At 40.0% G+C, this 22137-nt stretch overlaps 1 protein-coding gene across 1 annotated transcript in view; it reads right to left on the bottom strand.

Annotated features, from left to right (window-relative positions):
* Positions 1-2735: 2735 nt before the first annotated feature.
* Positions 2736-22137, bottom strand: part of elfn1a (extracellular leucine-rich repeat and fibronectin type III domain containing 1a) — a 65189-nt gene continuing 45787 nt past the window's right edge. Inside the window, exon 3 of the mRNA XM_047572983.1 lies at positions 2736-8323. Coding sequence (XP_047428939.1) covers positions 5570-7942 — 2373 coding nt within the window. The 5' untranslated portion in view covers positions 7943-8323 and the 3' untranslated portion in view covers positions 2736-5569. The remainder of the gene's footprint in view (positions 8324-22137) is intronic.

Genomic DNA, 22137 nt, shown 5'->3' with positions numbered 1-22137 from the left:
AGTGGTGAACCATGCTTATGGGTGGCCAAAACTCATTGATGCATCTGAAGTTAATGCTAGTTCTGACGGAAAGGTGTAACAGTACACAGTGCATCACAGTTTGTTGCACAGACCAGCCATACTGACCCCTGTCCACCGCAGAAAACACCAACAATGGGCACGATGGATTAGTGGAAGAAGGTGATCTGGTTTGATGAATCGTATTTACTTTTACACCATATTGCTCACCTAGGGAACACATGGCACCAGGATTCACTATAGGAGAAAGGGAGAAAGTGTGTGAAGCTTTGGGCGATGTTGTACTGGGAAAATTTGGGAAACCTGCCATGTGGATGTTATGTTGACAGGTACCACCTACCTAAGCATTGTCGCACACCATGTGTACACCCTTTCGTTGAAATGGTGTTTCCTGAAGGCTGTGGCCTTTTTCAGCAAAATAATAAAATTCCACACAGCAAAAATGCTACAGTAACGGTTTGAGGTGTTGACTTGGCCTCCAGATTCCCCAGATCTCAGTCTAGTAGAGCATCTGTGGGATGTGCTGAACAAACATGTCCAATCTATGGAGGCCACATCTTCCAACTTACGGGTCTTAAAGGACCTACTGCTAACATCTTGGTACCAGGTACCACAGCACAGCTTCAGACGTCTAATGGAGTACATGACTCGATGGGTCAAGGCTGTCTTGGCAGCAAAAGGGGAACACAATATTAGGCAGGTGATGACAATGTTATGTCTGATTGGTGTATGAACTCTTTAATGTTGTGCTTTCGACTTGTGTAGGAGCTTTGCTTTTATCGAAAGGTGCAACTAAAGCTTTAAAATGTCTTTTGCTATACATTTGCAACTGTGTAGTTAATACATTTGGCAGAGCTCTGGCTACATGTAGCAATGCTATGTTTTTGTTTATTGAAGCTCAAAGGCGCAGCTATGCAAATGCTTGGGGTCCCAGGACAGTAGGGAGCCCCAGAGGACCCACAAACCCAAAGCTAGTACTGGCAAGATGCAATGTTTTCAATCGCAGTAGAAGACGTACTTCAGGGTTCCCTGCCTGGCGCAATTCTGCACACTCATTGCAGTTAAGTATGACAAAGGGACCCAATTCAAAATGAAAAGATCCCTCTGGGAGCGAAAGGAGGAGAAAGAGGAGAAAAGAAAGCAAGACATTGGCAAGTGAAGCAGATAATTTAATAATAATACTTAGTAGCTGAATGCTGTGAGGCTAGCCTTAACTATGAGGGAGACACATTTGAGTCAAATAAATTCTGCTAGCATCACATTACCTTGCTTGCTCTCATATAGCAGAGAATTGTGTCCACCTCTCTTATCCGCGACCACGATTAGTTTGGAAAGTTTTAGGAAACTCTACAATCATCTTTGTTGGCATGCTGGGTGAAAAATAATGAGTGCAGATGTAAACTGATGACATAAAAAAATTACTCTTACCAGCAAACATAGGATCAGGAAATACAAGCAAGTTAAGGTATTAGCTTAATCCATTGCTCAGTACTTACCGTCATTACTGTAATCACATTTAAATGCGTGACTAAGTGTGCTATGACAGTATTTATATCAAAATAAGTCGGACGAGTGTAACCAAACCTTTGACCACGCCACAATGAGCCACAGGAGCAGTATGGCTAAAATAATCCTCTTGCATATTTTAAAATAATCATACTCCTTACACATATTGCGACGAAAAATGGGGTCTGGTTTCTTGAGAGCAGCGTCGCTCATACTTACAGCACCGCTTTGTGCTCTGGTGTTGATGATTTGATTAGACTCGAAGCACATTGCTGCTTTAACTTAAGCATTAATGAGATAAAGTGGCCAGAACAGGTCTTGGCAGATCTTTGCTCAACTGTGTCAAGTGGATTTCTCCTAAAATAATGGACATTAGAAGGGCTACATGTTTTGCCAAAAGATACATTTTTAAGGAAGACTAAAATGTGGCCCAATAGATGTTCATAATGTTGTTAATATGGTTTTAATTTGGATAAAACGTAGTAGTACAACCTCATGTCATCCTACCGTGTGATGATCTATTCTTCAGCAACTACAGTTTATCTGTGCTACTGAGATTCTGCTTACATTTTTTTCATGTTTTACAAGCTTGCGCAAAACCCCCGTTTCTTTTGCTCATTTAGGCTTATTTAACCTAGTTTTTTCGGTTTGTTTTGTCTGATCCTCTTGTGTCCATAAAATAATAATCTGCTGCACAGACATTGGTAATGAGACTTGGTTAAAGCTGTATTTATGAGCTCTGCTCAGATTTCCTCTGTTTTATGACAACAGCTATTAAAATTTATGTAAATAGCTAGATTGCAATCATTTTATCAGAGTAGTAATGTTTCCCTCTTGCATTCCTCTCGCCTTGCATACAAATACAGTGCATTTTAAGACAAACCCAGGAACAAATGCAATGCATCAATGAATATTAAATGAACTAGAAAATATATAGGCATTTCTACCATTCTAGAGCTTGATCATAATTTAGATAGACTTATATATACAGCTGTCTCGTTTTAAGGTAAGTTTGTATGTACTATGTATTTAGTCACAATTCTTTAATTAAAAAGAAACATTTGGGTTATCAGTTAGAATAGCACATATAAGTCCCAAAAGCTGGCATAGAACCTGAATGCAACAGGATAGTTAGAGTGGGAAGTTTAAAGGAAAGCTTATATATTAAAACAAAAAACAACAACTTATAATAAAAGATGCTGACTGTATAATGTATGTGCACCCTTAACTTTATTTCACAGTACTTTGTCTGAAAGCAGATAACATAGTTTTAGGAAATAAAAAAGGAAAGAAAACAACACACTTTTTGTGCTCTTTGTTTGTTTTGATGCACTTGAACAACGACTGTCGATCTTTCTAAAGGTTTTCTCAACACTCTTATTAGACACAGTGCTACAATATGCAGTATAAAAAACATGTCGCTAAATAGCTAAATGAACTAGAAACCTGACAGCTCTCAGAAGATACTGAAATGCTTTTATAAAAATAACAAATGGAGACCCAACAACAGTATCAACATTGGAAATAAAACAAAAGGAAATTTACACTTGTATACATATCCCAAAATCTTAAGGCGGTTGAAATATTAAGTCAGACAACCCAGATCACACTTCACAAGGTGCTTACATAAGACATTCCCATGAGGCTCATGGATGCTTCATTTCACATTTATGAATAATAAAGACGCTGTGACACACTTAGAGGAGTCGGACACACAAAATCTGAAAATATACAGATTAATTCAAATACTGGTTTTGTAGTGGGAAAAAAAGATAATGTAAAGTCAAATGTCACCAGATAAATTAATTTCCTCTGATCAGATTTACTATCAGATTGCAGACTCTGGCCATCACCTTAACACACAATTGATAAAAATGTTTCATATTAATTTCGGAAGGGGCGGTTTTAAGTTCCTACTACCATCACACTGATGCATAATACCGACTGAAATAAGACAAGAAATAAGGTGGAGTGACAGGTAGAGTTCATGTATAAACATGCAGGATGTTAATGTTTTGCACTGTACTGTGGGTTTTCAGTTGCACAGCATCAACGTTTCTGGAATGAATGCATGAATCAAACATAGATGCTGCAGTTCCATAATTAGGAGTAATATCCTGCTTTGTTTGGTTTGAGGTTTGGCTTGACCTATTACATCTCCTTGTTGCAACCTCTTCTTTGTGCTAATGGTATCCAAGTGGTGAAGTAACACAGCCAGCTGTTTATATTGGTGATTCGGCTTGTTAAGCTCACATAACGCTATGGAATGGACTTTGCATTAGTAACGATAAGAATAACTCATGAAGTTTAACCGTGTGCCCGCTAACAGATGTTCTCTACTTCTTGGTAAACCCAGAGACATTTGGAGTTTTATTGTGACAATAGTTCAAATAAGTAAGACAGTAGGCGTCCACGTTTGTTCATAAATATGCAATGAATCATAATGAGCCTGTTTGGAATAAATGATATAAGCATCTTTCAAAGGAAAAGCGTTACGTGTTATATTTACTCAAAGAGAATTATGATATACAAATTCACAGCCAGTAAGTCAGAGGATTCAGTTTCACATTCTCAAATTTTACTCTAACATGTTGATATTCGACTGGTACGTAGCTTCTGTAATATACAAAAAGATTTAACAGCCTAGCAGGTGAAAATACAAAAAAAATAAAATAAACCTTTCTGCAAGCAAGAAGGCCCACCTGAATAACAAACTACGTTCCCCCATCAATCGGATCAGATATTATGCGATATAATACACTGGAAGAAATATCGAAGCGAAAGAAAGAAAATAACAAACCCAGAACACACAGTTGTTAATAGCATTAAATAAATATTTCCTTGAAAATATACATAAAAGCTGCCATAGACAGATCAGAATTTGTATCTGTTACATTCATCCATCGGGCTCTCCTGCAGGCCAGAACAGCTGTGTACTGTAGCGGCCAGGTTGTAATCTAACAGCACGCGAATAAAACGCCAAGTCACCTACACCCTGTCCTTAATCCTAACCATCTTGTGTGTCACTGACCAAAGCATTTCCATGATGTAGACTGCACCAGAAAAAACAGGTGACTGAGTACAGCTGCTGTCCTCTTGAAGAATTTGTCATTAAGAGTAGGCTTTTAAACCATATCCTGTTGTGTGGATATTAGTGTTTCCCAATGTGTAACATTTAAAAAAAAAAAAAGAAAAGAAAAGAAAAAAAGCAATTCCAAATGGACATCCTGCTAAATTCATACGATTACTTGACCGTGCAGAAATATTGTAAACATTTCATCTTTTTCTACTTTGGTACTAAATATACAAATGATGGTTCATGATACTGCACTTCTTCCAGCGTAAGGTCTTTCAGGAGTCATCCAGTGAATACTGCGAGTGATTCAGGGGACTTAAAACTGAATCCATCTGAATCGTGTAAAAGCATTAAAAAAGAAACGGACAAAACAGGCGGTGACGGTTAAAATGACAAACGTTCCGACAGGTTCAAAGTGGGACTTGCTGTTCTGTAGCATCAAGATAATCTAAATGAACAGCGCTCCGTTTGTTAAACCTGATTCATCCACTGATACTTTTTCCATTTACACAGCAAACATTGCAAATATAGAAACCCATATCTGTACATAGTTTTCAACTAAATATATGCAGGGAGTAGAAGGAAAAAAGTGTTCTTTTTGAATGAAGGGTCCAGATAGTTCTTCAAAAAATATTGAGGTTTCAGTAGACATATCTTTATATAGTAGTTTCATATGACACAACAGCAAATCCACTGTCACAGGACTTGGCCATGCGATACCCAAAAACCTATTATCCATTGTAACATATATATTATTAATTTGCAATATACTTTTTCCCGATGAATGCTTTACATAATATGACAAATTTAACGAATCTTTACCCCATTTTCCTCACAGTCAAAAGAGAATGTGACACACTTGAGTCAGTACTTGATTATAATGTGGAAGTACCCATTGATTCAGTTGTCAAATGAGGTTCTTGTGTCATTTCTGTAATTTGTGGTCCATTTTAAAAACACCTAATTAGGTTACGATTTTTGTTGAGAGGATACGCCTTTCCAGTAGTCTAAAATATCGTGCAGGTCCTCATCCTTTGCAAACTGGACTTTCTTGCGCAGTGCGTGGCCCGCAGCCATGTACTCCTCATCTTTATGCCGTTTCCGGTGGAGTTTGAAGCGCTCCCAGATGCTGTGCGAAGGTTTGCAGTAGTATTCGGGACTGGAGGAGTAGCTTAGATTGTGATACTGAGATGACATTTGGGAATATGCTAAGTCTCTGGAGCGGGAGTGAGTGAGAGGCTCCAAGATGGAGGACTTGTGGCCGTCAGGTCCTTCAAGCTCCTCTATCTGAGCATCAGGATATGAGTGCCGGTGGTCACTGTACTGACGGATCTTCTCCGCCTCAGCCCTCAGGATGGCCGCAGCAGGTGTTACAGTGAGGATGGGTTCTCCTGTTGGGGAGGTTTTCTCAATGTACTTTGATTCAGAGCGATAAGGCCTTGGGCTTCTCATGGGCCCTCCTGTGGCAGTGCTTGGCCTCTTTGGCGAGACATCAGTTGAGCGATGCCTCTGCAGAGAGTGGTGGTAGCTGTCCTTATACACTGGAGACAGAAGGCCAGATTTACTCTGTGGGTGTTCTGATATTAGTACGAGTTGGGGCTCTGCCGTGGACACTGCTCCAGATTTACCTCCTTGAAAAGAGGTGGATTCTGACTTCAGAGCATCTATGCAGTTGTTAATTATCTGATTGACTTTATCCACCTCTTTTGCAATGGTAGAAATCTCCGCCACCGAACCCTGACTATTTCCAGGCATTCCCATATCACATTCCCTGCGCTCATGGTGGTCCATGCTGCGCACCTCCATGTAACTGCCCTTCATCATTTTAGGAGTGTCACTCATCTCTTGGAATTTGTACTGCTCCATTTCACTTGCAGAAGGTATATATGGCATACGAGCCATGCTCTCCCCCGCTAACAACTGCTTCTGCGACATTCGAGAAATAGTCCCACCCTCCAGTTCTTGTCCATATTTAAGTTCCATTATATTCTTCTTCAGACTACCTGATTTTTTGTGCTTTTCGTCTTGCTGACGCTTCTTTCGCAAGCAATAGTAGACAACCCCCAGAAATATTACCATGCTAAAGAGGCAGCCTAGAATTGTCATGATGTAGTGAGTAGCAGTTGCATTGTTTACAACTCTGTCATTTCCATTCCGAGGGCCAGTAGGCACTGTCAGACAAGTGTGGTTGTGTCTAAGAGAATTGCGTATTGAAGCAACACAGTATGTGTAGTTAGTTTGTGGTTTAAGGTTTTTTAGTTCAATGTCCTCCATTATATTTTTGAGGTTTTGAATATCTGTGAAAAAGCTGTTGTTGTACAGAACCAGGATGTACATCTTCTTGTAGGGATGAGGGATCTCAACTGTAATGGTGGCACCTGTATTCGTTACTTGCTTCAGTTTCATCACAGGGGTTACTTGCACATCATTTTCAGCTGTACTCATGGTAATATCTTCTGGTTCTGTACCTGAGGGACAATCTTCCAGCCCGCAAAGTGCTGAGTCTGGGGGTAGTGTTGTAGACTCAATGGGCACAGAAATAAACGGAGTCACATAGTCATCAGTACACACAGTGGTGAGCATGTGAAGTGCATTTCGATATGTGGGATTGTTAGGATTCGGGCTCAGTAAACTATAACCAGAGACGCCTGGGGGGGAGTCGCAGACCATCCGCTCGTTTGTCCTGTTCGGGAAAACTGAGAGCCATTTGACAAAACCAAGTAATTCACATGAACAGTTGAAAGGGTTGGTGTACAGCTCGCAGGTGGTAAGCTTATTTAAGCTGGTAAATGTGGACCCATCTAACTGCTGGATTCGATTCATGGAGAGGTCAATGTTCTCTATGTTGGGGCATTCCCAAAAGGCATTAGGTGTCACAGTCTCAATCAGATTTGCCTGGAGGTAGAGGTACTGCAGCTTTCCTAAACCCCTGAGGATCCCCTCTGTCAGGTTCCTCAACTTGTTGAAGCCCATTTGGAGGACTTGTAAGTTAAACTGAGCAGAAAAGGCCCCATCCTCTATGTAGGAGATTTCATTCTTGGTCAGGTTCAGGTAGGTCAAGTTGGCAAAGCGACTAAGGGCAGAATAATGGATACTTTTGATTTTGTTTTCATTCAGACGAAGGTCCACAATGGTGCTGTTGATATGCTGGGGGATGGCCTCATAAGGTGGTTGGTTTTGGCTACAAATTGCAAGCCATACAAAGCCCTTTTCACCCTCAATTAACCAGCAGTCTCCACTGACTCTGCCAATATGAGTGAAATATACAATGGCTACGGACCAAAACAAGGCACTCATCACCATGCCTGAGCTGCAGGCCATTGGTACTTCTCTGAGAGTCATGTGCAGGCCCAAACAATAAAAGGAGGGTGATACCACGGTGGTTTCAGTACAGCTGAGTCGATCCTGTCGGACAGTCAGCTGGATGTTCCACCGATCTTGGGACCAGAAACAATCCTTTAATTTGTCTGCACTTCATTGATTGATGTACGATGAACAATATTGTCCACATGTACCAATCAGAAAAATGTTGAGAGTCTGCCTTTACACTGAGATTCTATCATCAGCCTGCAGTGAACTTCTGGCGATGCTCAAAAGAGATTTCTCCACCTCAGCTTGGTTTGTGCTTTTTTTGTCAAGGTTACCATCATTAAATGGTTTCATCTTATTGTTTCTTCCACTGGCCTTCTTCCGGTCTCTCTCTCATGTGCATGGATGGATACCCTGCGATAAAAAGACAAAAACATAATAAAGTTCATATTGAGAACACCATGAAAAGCACTTTCATATACACTGGCATAGAAATGATGAAGATGCGTGTTTACCCAAGCTCTCCTTGTTTATCCCCCACCAATTATTTTTTTGTACACAATTTTAGAGGTGTTTGGTGCCCCCGTGTCAGACTGCTATTAAAGGAAGCTGTTGGCCAATTACCACTTGACAGGTTGGGAAAAGCAGGGTGCCTGTTTTCACACCATTAACCTGAGGACTGTCAGATGCAACTGAGAGAGGCCAATGTTAAGAAGCTGCATTAAATCAATTATACAGCGCCATGTGAAATGACATTTTGGATCAATGTATTTAGTGTTTTCCTCCGAGAACCTTCATGCATGAATTAAACAAGAAATATCACACTGCAATCTGTAGAAGAAATAATAGTTTAGCTTTGGTGACAATAGTAATGTCCTTACAAGGAAATGTGCTTGTTTTTATATTGTTATAGTTATAGTTAATATGAGTTACTAGATTATTGCTAATTTATTCAGCTAATACTGAAATCTTGCAGATACATTGAAAATGATTCCATCTAACAGGTGGCTGTCGTGAATACTAAAAAATAACAATATTAAAATACACCAATCCGGCATAACATTATTTATTGTGTAGGTCTCCCTTGTGCCTCTAAAACAGTTGTGACTCATCAGAGGATGGACGTGGGCTTTCTAAGGATGTCCTGTGGTGTCTGGAAACAGGATGTTGTTGGTGGGGGGCCTTTGGGTCCATCCCACAGATACTTGATCAGTTTGGGATCTAGTGAATTTGGAGGTCAAGTCAGCACCTTGTGCTGTTTTTCTTGTTTTTGACTTGTTCTAAAAGCGTTTTTGTGTGTGCTTGTGTCAGGCTGCATCCTGCTGAGGATGTCTGCTGCCATCAAGGGGTGTAATTGCTATGGGGTGGGGGTGACTAGTCTGGTTTGGTTTCCTAGCAGAACATCATATTGTCACAAGATGGTCAGTGTTTCCAGATTGATTTAAGAAAGCCAGGAGACGAAAATAACACATGAATTTTGACTTTGAAAGCAAATTTGAGGCACATTCGGACGTGTTTTGTTACATCCTGTTGTATTTCTCAAGATGTCAGATGCTGTGACTGCTCATAATAGAATTAAAAGTCTCTCTTGTGCCACTTGCAAAAGGACTCACAATGACAGGATCTAATCCAGAGTGGCGGATGTGCTGCGACTCTTAAGGAGGAACAATATGAGAAGATGGAGAATGACAGTCCATAGGCCGATGCCAAACTATATTAGCACTTTTAGAAAGAAATGACAAAATTGTACCACCTGTGTACTTAGGTAGTCACTGACATTTTTACCACAGAATCACATGCAGATAAGGTGGATGCTGTTGTCTGATTATACAGATCTAATCTGCTCACTTCACAGTGTTTATTAAGATCTAAACAGAGCCATAGGTCAGTTAACTGCCTTCATTTAAATGCTCGAGGGTTAATGTCCTGATGGTGACACTGAGGGTTAGGTTAGCGGGGGCTTCCTGCAGAACAGATATATAGTATTGGTTGAAAGGTTGTGGTCACAAATAATAGGATGTCATTGGAAGCTATTTGCTGGATTGCTTATTGATTATACAACACAGCAAGGAGGTGTTTATATTCAAACAAAAGACGGAATGGCATGAAACCACCATGGCCACAGATACATTACACTGTGTGTTTGAGAGAGGGACACCAGCAGTGAAAAGGAGCTTTGTGTGTGTTAAAGGACATGGCTCCACACACCAAGGATAATCACCCTGTTAGAAGAGAGTAGATGTGACAGTTTATGGCAGAGAGAATATACTTCAAATTGAAACCCCACTTTCCAGACCATTCCTACTCTCATTTGACCTTTGTGTTAGTTTATCACATTACAGTCCCAGTCGTATTGTTGTTTTGCATATCACACGCCGAGATGGAGAAGATGTCTCTGCACTAAATTGTTGTCTGTAATATGTCACCTTTGTACCTCTGTCTGTATTAGGATGGGTATTAACTGGGACCACTTCCAAAGGCCAGTGCCGCAGGTACGTTTGGCGAGTTTACAACCTTTGCATGCAGCCAAGTTGGTTTTTATTTATGTTTTGAGTGGATGAAGTTGCTGGTCAATTTTTGCGTTTACAGTGTGACGCATCCAAGAAGGTGAAGGTTGAAGTCATCACACTGGTGATCAAAGCTCATCTTCAGGAAACCTGTTTGTCCGTGAATATTAAATTAAATATCATATGGTACAGGGGAGGCACTGCATTCTATGAGCACATTTAAGTTCTCAACGATGCCACAAATTAAACTCTGTTTAAGATAATGTTTTATATGGTGGCACCCAAGCATTAGGATTTTTTTGTCATTCAAACCTACAAACACAAATGTATAGTTTTCAGACACAAATGAATAACCATCTGGACACATAGATGATTTTTTCTTTTTTTTCAGTAGCACTTCTCCTTGCTACTCAGGGTACTAAGAAATGGTCTGCAACGAGGCCAAAATAATTAAGTAAAAGCCCTGGTCAGCTTTTTGAGTGTAGATAAAGCGCAGAAATAAATTCAGTGGTGGAGGACACTGCAGTAGAACGCCAAAGGCTCACAAAACCACCTTCATGATGACAAAAGAGTAGTGGCAGAGGAGCATTGAGGAAAAAGAACACTCTCCAAGCCCCTGGGAGGAAAGAGGTTCCAAATCAAATGTTCCATGAAATGAATATGAAAAATACAGCTCGGCAGAATATCTGGCAAGGCGAGAGATCTCTTAACGGAAAACGGTGTCTTGTTATTACTCCTCAATCTGTGACCTTTATCGCAAATACCACAGAGCAGGGACTGAGCTCGTCTGACCTGGCCTCCACTCGCAAAAAGCATGACACCGGTGCGAGATCCTTTCAGACACTAAATGGAAGTTTAAGTTAAACCTGCAAAGTCTTCTCTCGGTTGAAATGCATTCACTGCTTTTTTGTTTGTCCACAGTGACTCACACTAGTCACATTAAACATTGAAACCACTGCAAATTAAAAGCCAAGCTTGTCCCCATTTATCAGGTGAAACTCACAGTTGTGCTTACGTGCAGTGTACTAGGGGTGGGAAAAAATATCGATATGGCAATATATCGTGATACTTTTTCTTCCAATATAATATTGATTTTGTTTGTCTTAATATCTATTTTATAATAAAAGAAAAAGTTATGTTTTGGGCCGATCGTAAACGACTTCCACTCTTTCTTTTTCTGCACTTACCACCAAGTACAATAAATTGGAAAATCGTTTGGATTAATCTTGTTTTTTGACTCAGGTTGTCCAATGAATTATTATTGTCATCTGTACTTATACACAACTTGTATTTTAAACTGCATTTAAAATTTCTTAGTGAACCATGTAGAATATTGCACTATATTGCAATATCATTATATAGCAAAATGTATCGTACCATGACTCAAGTATCGTGATACGTATCGTATCATGATGTCCTTGCCAATACTCACACATCCAGTGTACATATATATAGAGACACTGATTTCGCCTTTAAATGTTGTTTATTGCGTAATTCCTCCACTTCTGTTCCCGTAGAACATCATAAGCAAACACAGCATGACAATTAATTTTCAGTGCTTTACTGAATGCAAATCACATCATACAGCATATTTAGATCTCCAAAGCCCAAGCCCAAGGCAGCCGTAGTGTATGTTGCCTTCTGAGAGTGTTGGTCTATTTGCCACCACAGACCCACTCTCCATAATAGCAGCAATCTGTATGGTCCAGTGCTAGCCCTGAGTGCAGCAGGCCAGAACACCCAAGGCATCAGAGCTGAGTATATTCCCCTATCAGACAAAGGCAGCCATTCCACAGTCTCTTTTCCATTAAGGCTTTATGCACCGGGCAATGAAGGTTTTTCTTTTTCTTTTGATGATTCAAACACAGCTTTGTAAATTTCTGTTCCAGTTTCTCATGGCCCCCGTCATACTTCACTTCTAGTCTGTGAATCATTGGTTCTTTTTCTAAGGGAGGAAAAAAAAAAACATTACAAAAGCAACTGCGTCTGAGTCTGTCACACAGAGCTTCAGGAGAGCTGCTCAAACACAAGAACCGAGAAAACCGATCGAGAAAATACTGCACCTCCTTCCTCAGAAACATTTTATTGTATGCAAACCAGCACTACAACAGCCCCTCTGGCCTTCTCTGCCTATCAGCCCCTTTCTGTCCGTCCAAACCATTTCACTATGCATACTAAATGAATATTTTTCTGTTCAATTGCCAACAATCTCCAAAAACACAATATCAAAGGATCTGTTTTTACCGTTGAGGCTGAGGCTGTGCTTTTTCTTGTCTCTCCCCCTGCCTCCTATCTTGTGCTTTGTGACAGTGAAGGTGCCTCAATCTCCGAGGACCCTCCTCATCCATACCAATGACTGCCCTTTATTTGATGTCATTGAAAATGCATGCGCTTCTTGGTGGGAATGGGGAGAGGGGGGGTGAAGTAAAGATGGGAAACCAGAAGTGAAGAATCAATTGAGTTGAAATGGAACTACTTCTCTTGGGGAAGGAAAACATTGTGCTCAACATTGCTTTGGAGAGCGAGAGAGGGAGAACAAGGGCACGTATTTTGCGGGGTTTATATTAGAGGGTATTAAACTCATACATGAATTACTCTGGGAATATTGCCTGGGGGAGAATTGATTCCTCATTGAATAGAAAAGTTTAGGACTTCTCTTGTTCGGAGCATTATACTTGTTGAACTTTGCATCTGTTGTTCAGAAGGCAAGATTTCAGCAAATTGATTTTTTTAATTTATTTATTTATTTTTTAGATCAGAACGAGATGGAGGTTTCAGTCTGGTAACACCCCATTCATTTTGATTGATTAGGTCCACACAAATGGCTTGATTGGCCCAGCAGATATTTGCAGGAGCATAATCAGTTCCCCATGGAGTGTGACTCCATACCAACTTTCCACATAAAACAATTTTATGAGTGGGTGAAGTCGGGCTGGCTTTAAAGACAATATGACCGATATGGTAATGTTCTTTGTTTGGACTTCATCATACAAGTAATAAAATGCTGTTTAAATATGAAAAGCAGCCTTTAAATTGTAAATTTGGAATATATTTCACATAGATGTAGCTACACATCTTTACTAACTGTGCTGGAATAAGTCTTGTCTATGCATTTCTATGAGAAACACCTGGTTAAATAAGCTTTTTTTTTTTTAACCTTTATCGTAGCTCTAGGGGGAGCTGAGATATGTTCACAGGAAATCTCCACCAGGCTTTTGCCCTTGAAAAGTAGTTCTTCTATTGTAGCTTTGTTCAGCAGACTGCCGAACATGGGTGGTTTCACCATTGGGGAGATGGGGGCGTCACCCAGTCAAAGAGTGAAAGAAACGGATTTTTCTAACCCGCATTGAACCTCCACGTGGCTGTCAGCCTTGTATGCTGTCATTGTGTCTCTGACGTGCTCCATGGAGTATTGCCGGCCTGCCTCTTTGAGGTGATCTCAATATGGCTGCATCCACTCAGATCATTCTGCAGACACTTTTTTCCCCCCTTTATTTAGGCAGCAAGCAAGCAAGACACTCCTGTAAAAATCAAATGGCTCAGGAACATGCCTGCTTTCAGCGAGAGGTTAATTGATCATGTTATTGCTTTGAAACAGGGACAATCTACATTTCAATATATACAAGGGTGTACTTTTATTTAATGTTAAGTGATTAAACCTACATCAGTTACGTGATTGCACTCATTGTGGAATTGTATTTATTTATTTATTTTTTCATGTAGAGCAGCACTTTTAATGAAGAAAACGTATGCCCGCGTGAGTCTATTACCCAAGTCTATTGTTACTTAATTGCTTACAGCCCTGAATATTCTGAGTATTTGGCTTTTGTTTAACAGAGCAAGTTAAGTCATCTCATAAACAATTATAATAAAAAAATTATAATAAAAAAAAAATCTGCAAATGAAAAAAAAAATAGTTGTTTAAAATGAAGGAGAAGAAAAAAAAAAGAGATTGTTTTTAATAAAAGCAGATAACGCTCGAATGAACACAAATTAACAGCCCCTGTCTCAAAACGGGACTCATCATCTGGTCACAGCTGACTTGTGCTTGAGGCCCACGATATTACCATCATTTATGTGGTAAAAATTGAATAATATAACTTTAACTGAAGCTTTATTTTTATATATATATATATATATATATATATATATGTATATATATATATATGTATATACATAATTATATTATATACATACATATATATAATATATGTATATATATATTATATATATATATATATACATACACATATACATATATGTATGTATATATATATGTATACATATATATATATGTATGTATGTATATATATTATTATATTATATATATATATATATGTATGTGTATTATATATATGTATGTGTATATATATATGTTGTATTATATATATGTATGTATGTATATATATATGTATATTATATATATATATATATGTATGTGTATATATATAGTGTGTATATATATATATGGTAATATAATATTTATATATATGTATGTATATATATATACATATATATATATATGTATGTTATATATACATATATATAGTATAATACATACATATATATATGTATATATATGTATATGTATATGTACATGTATATATGTATATTTTTTATTTTTTTTCTTGTAATCTACAGGTTTAGTCATGTTTAGTGGAGGATTGACTCATAATCTCACAGCTGACAATTAGGACACTGGCCGCTGCTAATTAGCTCTCAATTAACATGGGAATAATAAGTATTGCTGAAGAGCTGGTTGAGCTCAGTTAATGCTGATGATACATTAGTGCTAAATGTCAAATAGCGGATCCTTTTTAGATAATGAAGGCCTCCGGTGCAAAGGTTGGGCTGATACGGATATGCGCAGCCCTCCTGAATGAGAAACTGCCTCGCGGTCTATCCTAAAGTTACACGCAGCCCAATAACTACTTGGTATTCCACACAGGTGTCATACTTTGTAAAACTTTAAATGACTTACTGCCCTGCCATCTCTTGTAAATTCCCAATATCTCACTCTATTGTTCTTCAGTGTATCAAGAGTCCTTCAGCAGCCTCGTGACCTAGTGCGATTCAAGCTCAGACGAGACCAAAAAAAATCTCATTACAAACTAAAAGCTCCACTTTGGGTGACACCTCTTATAAAGATGATAAGCCATGGAGAATGGCGTGGAATCTCACTGCGCTGATGGAAACAGACACACCAGTGAAACCCTGCAGGAGAATTAAAGCAGGCCGGGATAATAGTTAACAGAAAACAAGAAAGCAGAAAGTCCGTCCTTCTCCGCTTTCTTAATGCTGGGATCTCTGTGCTGCGGGCTTAAAATGCTATCCTATAATAAAACCATAACAGCTCAGCTCTGCGGTTTGATGCATACTGAACAGGCCAGGAGCGACTGGACTACAGAGAGCATTTATCAAAGGGACAGGAGCAAAGCGGAATTTAATTTAATTCTATATGTTTGAAAGTAAGATACTACTTGGAATAACACCTGAAGGTTTAAACGCAATTTTCCAGGCCGTCAACTGACCATCAACTTGCCCTCCAAGCCGAGGCGTCTGCCAGCAATGTCTCTATCTGCTGACTCACAACATATCGAATGGAAGTGGGAGCTCCTGAGCAGCTGTGGGCGCGACAGGACAAACTCACGTTCTGAGGGGGTTTGACGCCGTTAACTCCTTTTGTGGTTTTAATATCTGATGTTAAGAGAAACGATAAAGTTCACATATGCTGACAAGATCTGAGATAAAACAGCCGCCCCTTATCTTTGTCGATTACCTTGCCACGCTCAGCTGAGGTTTCCGCACCAATTAACCTTCAGAAAGACAGTGGAGCTAATTCAATTACGCCGGACGGCAAGGACCGTGCCTCTGACTGACAGCTCAACCTGCCTCTGTGTTCTGATTGACAAGCGGAGAACAGGGGCAGCCATTCCCTGCGCTCACTGCTTCTATCCGTCTGACCCAATGGACTGCCTGACACATTTAGGAAGAGGACATTATCACTTTGAGATTAGCTTTGCGAAAGACGGTGCGAGCCAAAATGAACAGTCCAAAATGTGAAGAGCTTTGTTTACAGTTTCTCACGCAGGCTGAAATCAGTTTAGCTAAATTGACTTTTCTGCAACAAACGTTACCTAACAGAGGCTTTGTGGCCTGCACCCTGTGGACCGGTTGAGTAATCCCTCAGCGGATGCTACATTTAAGTACATGATGGCAAACAGGCGCATCAGTAGCATGGGATTCATTAAGCAGGAGCTTTAATCTTTTAAATGTGTGCGTTGGTCAGGGAGCTGATGATAACCTGATTTAAGGGGAATAATCATGTAATAATCGTATTAATCCCTGAACCTAAAGTATGTGCTGCTTTTAATAGAACACACAAAAAAAGTCTATTTTTGGACAGTTGGACAGTATTATAGCTGGACACCACAACAGGAAATAAAATCAGGAGCTGCTAGCAAAGATGTTAGGAAAGTTTGAATTGTGTTGCAATTTGAGCCCTCCACAATGATTGCAGGAACACCGGGGTGGCAAATGGAAACAACCTCCTCGTGTGATGGCTCTGCTGAGAAATAAAACTGTCTCTGGCTTTAACGGAAACTTATTCTTTCTGACACGGCAAATTCTCCCAAGCCCAGTGAGAGGCAGACAATGCAACAGAGAGCTTTTGCTTGAGTATTAAAGAAGTGTTTTGTTTTTGTTTTGTTTATTTTTTTTCTTCTCATTTTTGGTCCTCTACAAAAACCTGAGTGTAGACTTGAAAGAGATCTCAACACAAGCTGACGGGCACACCACCGGGAGGATTTTTATTCCAGTTATTTTGGAGGACGCAACGATTAAATGCTTTAAATGCTAATGGACATTAGCGCAGGTAAACGGACAAGTGCTACGATAAAACCGCGGTGGAATTTGCATCTTTATTGGTAATGTCCATTTGAATTTACTTCCGCAAATGCACACTGGAAACTTTGAAATATTAAGGAAAATTTTATACAGAGCCGACGGTGGTTAAAACAGTCACCTTGGACACTATGAGTAGCTCACAAAAGTGATGCCACAGTTTCCACAGAGAGGCCATTCAGGTTTTTTAACCACGCTTCTCCTCCTTGGCAGGTATTTTATTAGAACGCATCAGTCACTATTTGAAGAAACACGGCAGAGGGGTTTTTTAACGGCGGCCTCCATCACCAACATGGATAATTCATCCCTCTTTCACAAATGCTCCTCATCTTCATCCTCCTTCTCCACGCCTCATGTGAAATACTTGTACAAGTGTGTGTAGTCAATAAATGCCATCGATGTCATAACCTACTAAGAAGATGAGGCGGAGGCAATTATCATTCAACAACAGCAAAAGGTCATGTGACAAGAAAGATTACATAGTGGACAGATGCTTTAAGTGATGTGATTAATCATTTCACCAACGGAAGAGTTCTACTTCATCCGTGCTCTGGTGTAATGAGGGCTTCAAGTTGGGCCACAGATGTATTATTTCCGCTGTTCACTTGAGTGAATGCACAGTTCCGTACAAGTCTGAAAGAGACCTTGGTAACACGGATTCATTTTTAGCCTTCAATAGGGCAGAAACTTCTTCATCAAACAGTGGTAAACACTAGTAAAGCTAGGACAGACGTGCCTTTGGTGTTGGGTAGAATACATTCAGACACAGTGGATACCAGATTAAAGACATGCTTAACATGTGTCATGTATTGTTGGAAGCATGCTGGATTCACGTCATTAAGGCCAAAGGGTGCAGTGGTGTTGAGAGTGTGAATTCAGTATGCCTCACCGCGAATTCAATTGTCCAGTGTGTTGAAGATGCTTGAAGAACACCTTCTACTGCAAGGCTGTGTCTACGAATGTTACTATAGCTCGATATTGAAAGATATGTTATTAATCACACGGAGAGTCCTGACATATAAAAATGTCTAAAACACCAGGTACGTACAGCGATACACCGATCAGGCATAATATAACCGCATGCCTAATATTATGTAGTTCTCCATTGTGCCTCCGAAATAGTTGTGACTCATCAGACAATGGACCTTCTGATTGTGTCCTGTGGTGTCTGGAAACAGAATGTTATTAGTGGGAGGGGAAGAGGGCTACACCCTGTAGAATCACCAGTTAATCTAACATGAATGTCTTTGAACTGGGATGAGGCCAGAGCACCCGGAGAAAACCAACAGAGGTGCAGAGAGGACAATCTGTTACGTAGAAAGGGCAATGTTGATATGTTCAAGGAAACTTAAGCAGCATTATTGATTCTTTCACCTATACAACTAATTTTTACCAATGAAATGTTTTTCACATAGAAGATTAACTGCCACTTTAGCAAGGTTTTCAAAGCATACATCTTTGTTGAGTATGTCATAATCGAGACCATTGGCTCCTTTAAATTGGCTCCTAACTTGGACAGATTCTGTTGAGATGCGGTTATCCGCTTTCCTTCCGAAGGGATGAGGGATTAAAGATGTGCTGTAATGATGAAAAACACATCAGTCCTGAAACATTAAGGTCACTCCCTGTTAAATAAAAACAGGACAGGCAGATGACATGATAGAGGACGAGGGGAGATTAAAATGAGCACTTTCAAATAGTTTTGTCGAGACGGGTTTCTCATTTGAGTTCGCCTGCTGCCACGTCTTCTGCAATCTCTATCGGTTTTTACATCAGTTTTAGCTCCTTATTATTAACAGTGAGTCATATTACATTTACTTGGCAGAAGACGGATATCTGATAGGCACGGATAATTACACGTTAACGTAGCCCAACCAACAACTAAATTGTGCTCTGTTATATCATTATTCATCATGAAATGTATCCCGAGCCTATAGCTTTCACATCGAAGGACGGAGGCTAATGTCTTCCAAAAGAAATCTACTGCAAGAATACCACATGATGAAAAGAAGGGCAGCTTTTGAAAACGGGAAACAAAAGCAGATGGCCAGAGATTTCTCTTCAAAGCTTAAAAGTGGCCGCTGGTTTTAAATCCAGCTTGAAAGTGCTAAACTAAAGCCTGAGTTATCTGGTGTTTTCTCACTCGTGACCGTACCCAGATCTGCGTTTCGAGACAGTAAGTGGATTAAGCATGCAGTTTCTCCTGCCTAACATCCCAGTGCAGACACGAGGCTTTGTCTTCCGTTGATTCACTGAATGAATGGCATTTAATAAGAGGGAAGAAGTGAGGTGTCATGATTCGAGAAAAGTCCCCTGTCATGTAGAGAAAGGTGCCGCAGCGTTATGTCAGCGATGTGGAAAGAAATCATTATGGAGTCCGTAATGAATCCGTGACAGCTGTCTGTCAAAACTATGGCGTGATGTTTTAACCTCTAGTCATTTTCTCCATGATTGACTTTCCCATTGCACAGCCTGGTTTCCTGCACACATCTTTGTGTGTTACCGAAGCACAGGACTTGAAAGTAAAGGAGAAAGGATTATGAGAACTGTGCTCACTTGCTTAGTTTTTTTCTGGTTTTTATAAAACACTGGATCGCTGATATTTAATTTGGACTTTCATGTACTGTATGCATTCATTCTACATATGCATTTTGGGATGTTTCACACTTGTTATATGTGTGTTCTTACTATAAATGCCTGGGTGCTTTTTAACGCCTTTTTTAAATCATCTTTTATTACAAAAGATTAGTTACGATCAGGAATGAATGACTTTACAAGGAAATGAGCACAACAATCCCCCTCTTAACTCCCCCTCGTTCTGTCCATTTGCATTTGTCTTTAAGAAATTAGGCTTGTCCATAAAGACGAGGTAAAGGATCCCAAAAGGTCTGAAGACCCTTCTGTTTTGCATTAAGTTTAAACTGAATATAGATTTGCTTCAAACGCCTCCATTAATGGTGAAGTGGAAGGAAAGTCTCCTTGGTCTGCTCTGCTGCTCAAGTAGTTTTTCTACTGAGTACTGAGGTGTGTTGGGCTCATTATCCTGCTGAAGTACGAGTCCTTCCCCTCAATTATGCAAACCAGAGGGTGGAGCACGTCTCTAAAGGAATGGAGTTGATCTAGTGCAGAACATCGTCAGTCCTGTATATGCGTCCGTCCGCCGCCGTGTTTCACTGCGGGTTCAATACAGCATCAGTCCTCGTCCTGTTTGTCTCCGTACGTCCTTCTGTTGCTGCTTCAGACTTGGACTCATCAGTAAACAGTATTTGATTTCCACTCATCCACTGTGAAATGCCTGTTTGTCTTTGCCCACACCGAGCGCTTGGCCTCGTTTCGCCTCCTGAGAAGCGGTTTGGAGGCCAATACTCGCCCTCTGAGACGGTGCTAGACAGCCTTCTTTTGACAGTACTTTTGCTGATTGGAGGCTTGCGTTCTTTATTTAGCAAACTCTGGATCTGTGATGAATTTGCTTTTCTGTCTCTCAGCAAAAAAAGCTTGATGTATTGATCTTTTGATGGTTGGGTCCTCTTTGCTTGGCCTGATAATGCTTCGGACAGAACTGACTGAGTTATGCTTTATCCTGATTTTGTTCCACAAAAACGACTGATTCTTTAATAGTGCAGCACTAAGGCAAGTATAGTCTCCTATAGTTTGTGTTAGCCTAATGTCATGATCTAATTTAGGTCCCCTCATATTTTCAGTGGCAAATCCTTTTAATCTGATCTCAAAACCCTCGCTATATTAGCTTGGCTCTCATCAAGAAATTAATGTACTGATGTAGCGTCAAGTGAGTAAAGTGATCACTAAAAATTAGAGTACATTAGTGCTGATGACATCCTGGGCTAGGCAAGAGGATGCGCTCAATAGAAAACTGCAAGCGGTACCACAGTACTGCCGGATTCCCTTTTATTCTGATTTAGCACTGTCATTGCCAGAGAGTAATAATGCAATCACATGAATCATTAATCAAGAAGTGTAAACCAGCCATTCTTTTAAATATGGATGAGGAGGTCTTGAAGAATGTGGTATCAATCCAGCCTAAAAGACCCCTAAAAAAAAAAAAAAGACAGAGTTTTACGATAGTTTCCATATGTCATCAGCTTGACGCCCTCGTAACTAAGTTGTCCGTGGCAGCTTAACAAACTAAAGCTTATATTTACGACCATTTGTGCTTCCGACCTGCAGGCATTGATCACATCACGTCTGGGCACCATCAAACACCACTGCAGCCAACACGCACGTTGCAGCCAGGGTGAGGTTTAACAGGCCAAAGTGGTATTGATGCATTGAACAAAGCACGAGGAAGGGCTAAACTGTTTCGATGAGGCGGGAACCCAATAATTGCCAACCATACCAATGTTTTATAATCACTTCATGTGACCAATTTAAGACTCGCTCAGGATCCATGTCCCTCCCCGACTAATCCATGATGCTCTTTACTGTAATCCATTCAAATAACTCTTCTCTAGTGCCATCAGTTAGAAATCCTGGTTGATGGAGGAGCTGACATTGTGCATTTTGATAGGGATAAAGTTGTCGTGACCTAGACTGGAGAATGATCATTACAGTGATCAATGTCTTGATTATATTCTGAATCCTCTGTCAGTTTTCAGCCTGATCTTGCAAGTAAAACAAAAAAATAAACTAAAAGGAGTTTAACAAATTCCAATATCAAATTACAATTCTTGCATATGCAAACAAAATAAAAGTAATAAGACGACCCTTTAATGGAGATTTTCATATTTCTTCCTTTTGTGCACGGAGCACATCCCTTAAAAAGCAGTGCAGCACAAATCTCTCAGGAGGAACCGGGAAATA

The sequence above is a fragment of the Mugil cephalus genome, chromosome 20 (genome assembly GCF_022458985.1).
Source record: "Mugil cephalus isolate CIBA_MC_2020 chromosome 20, CIBA_Mcephalus_1.1, whole genome shotgun sequence".
In the NCBI taxonomy this organism is placed as follows: Eukaryota; Metazoa; Chordata; class Actinopteri; order Mugiliformes; family Mugilidae; genus Mugil; species Mugil cephalus.
This window is presented reverse-complemented; position numbering and strand designations above follow the sequence as displayed.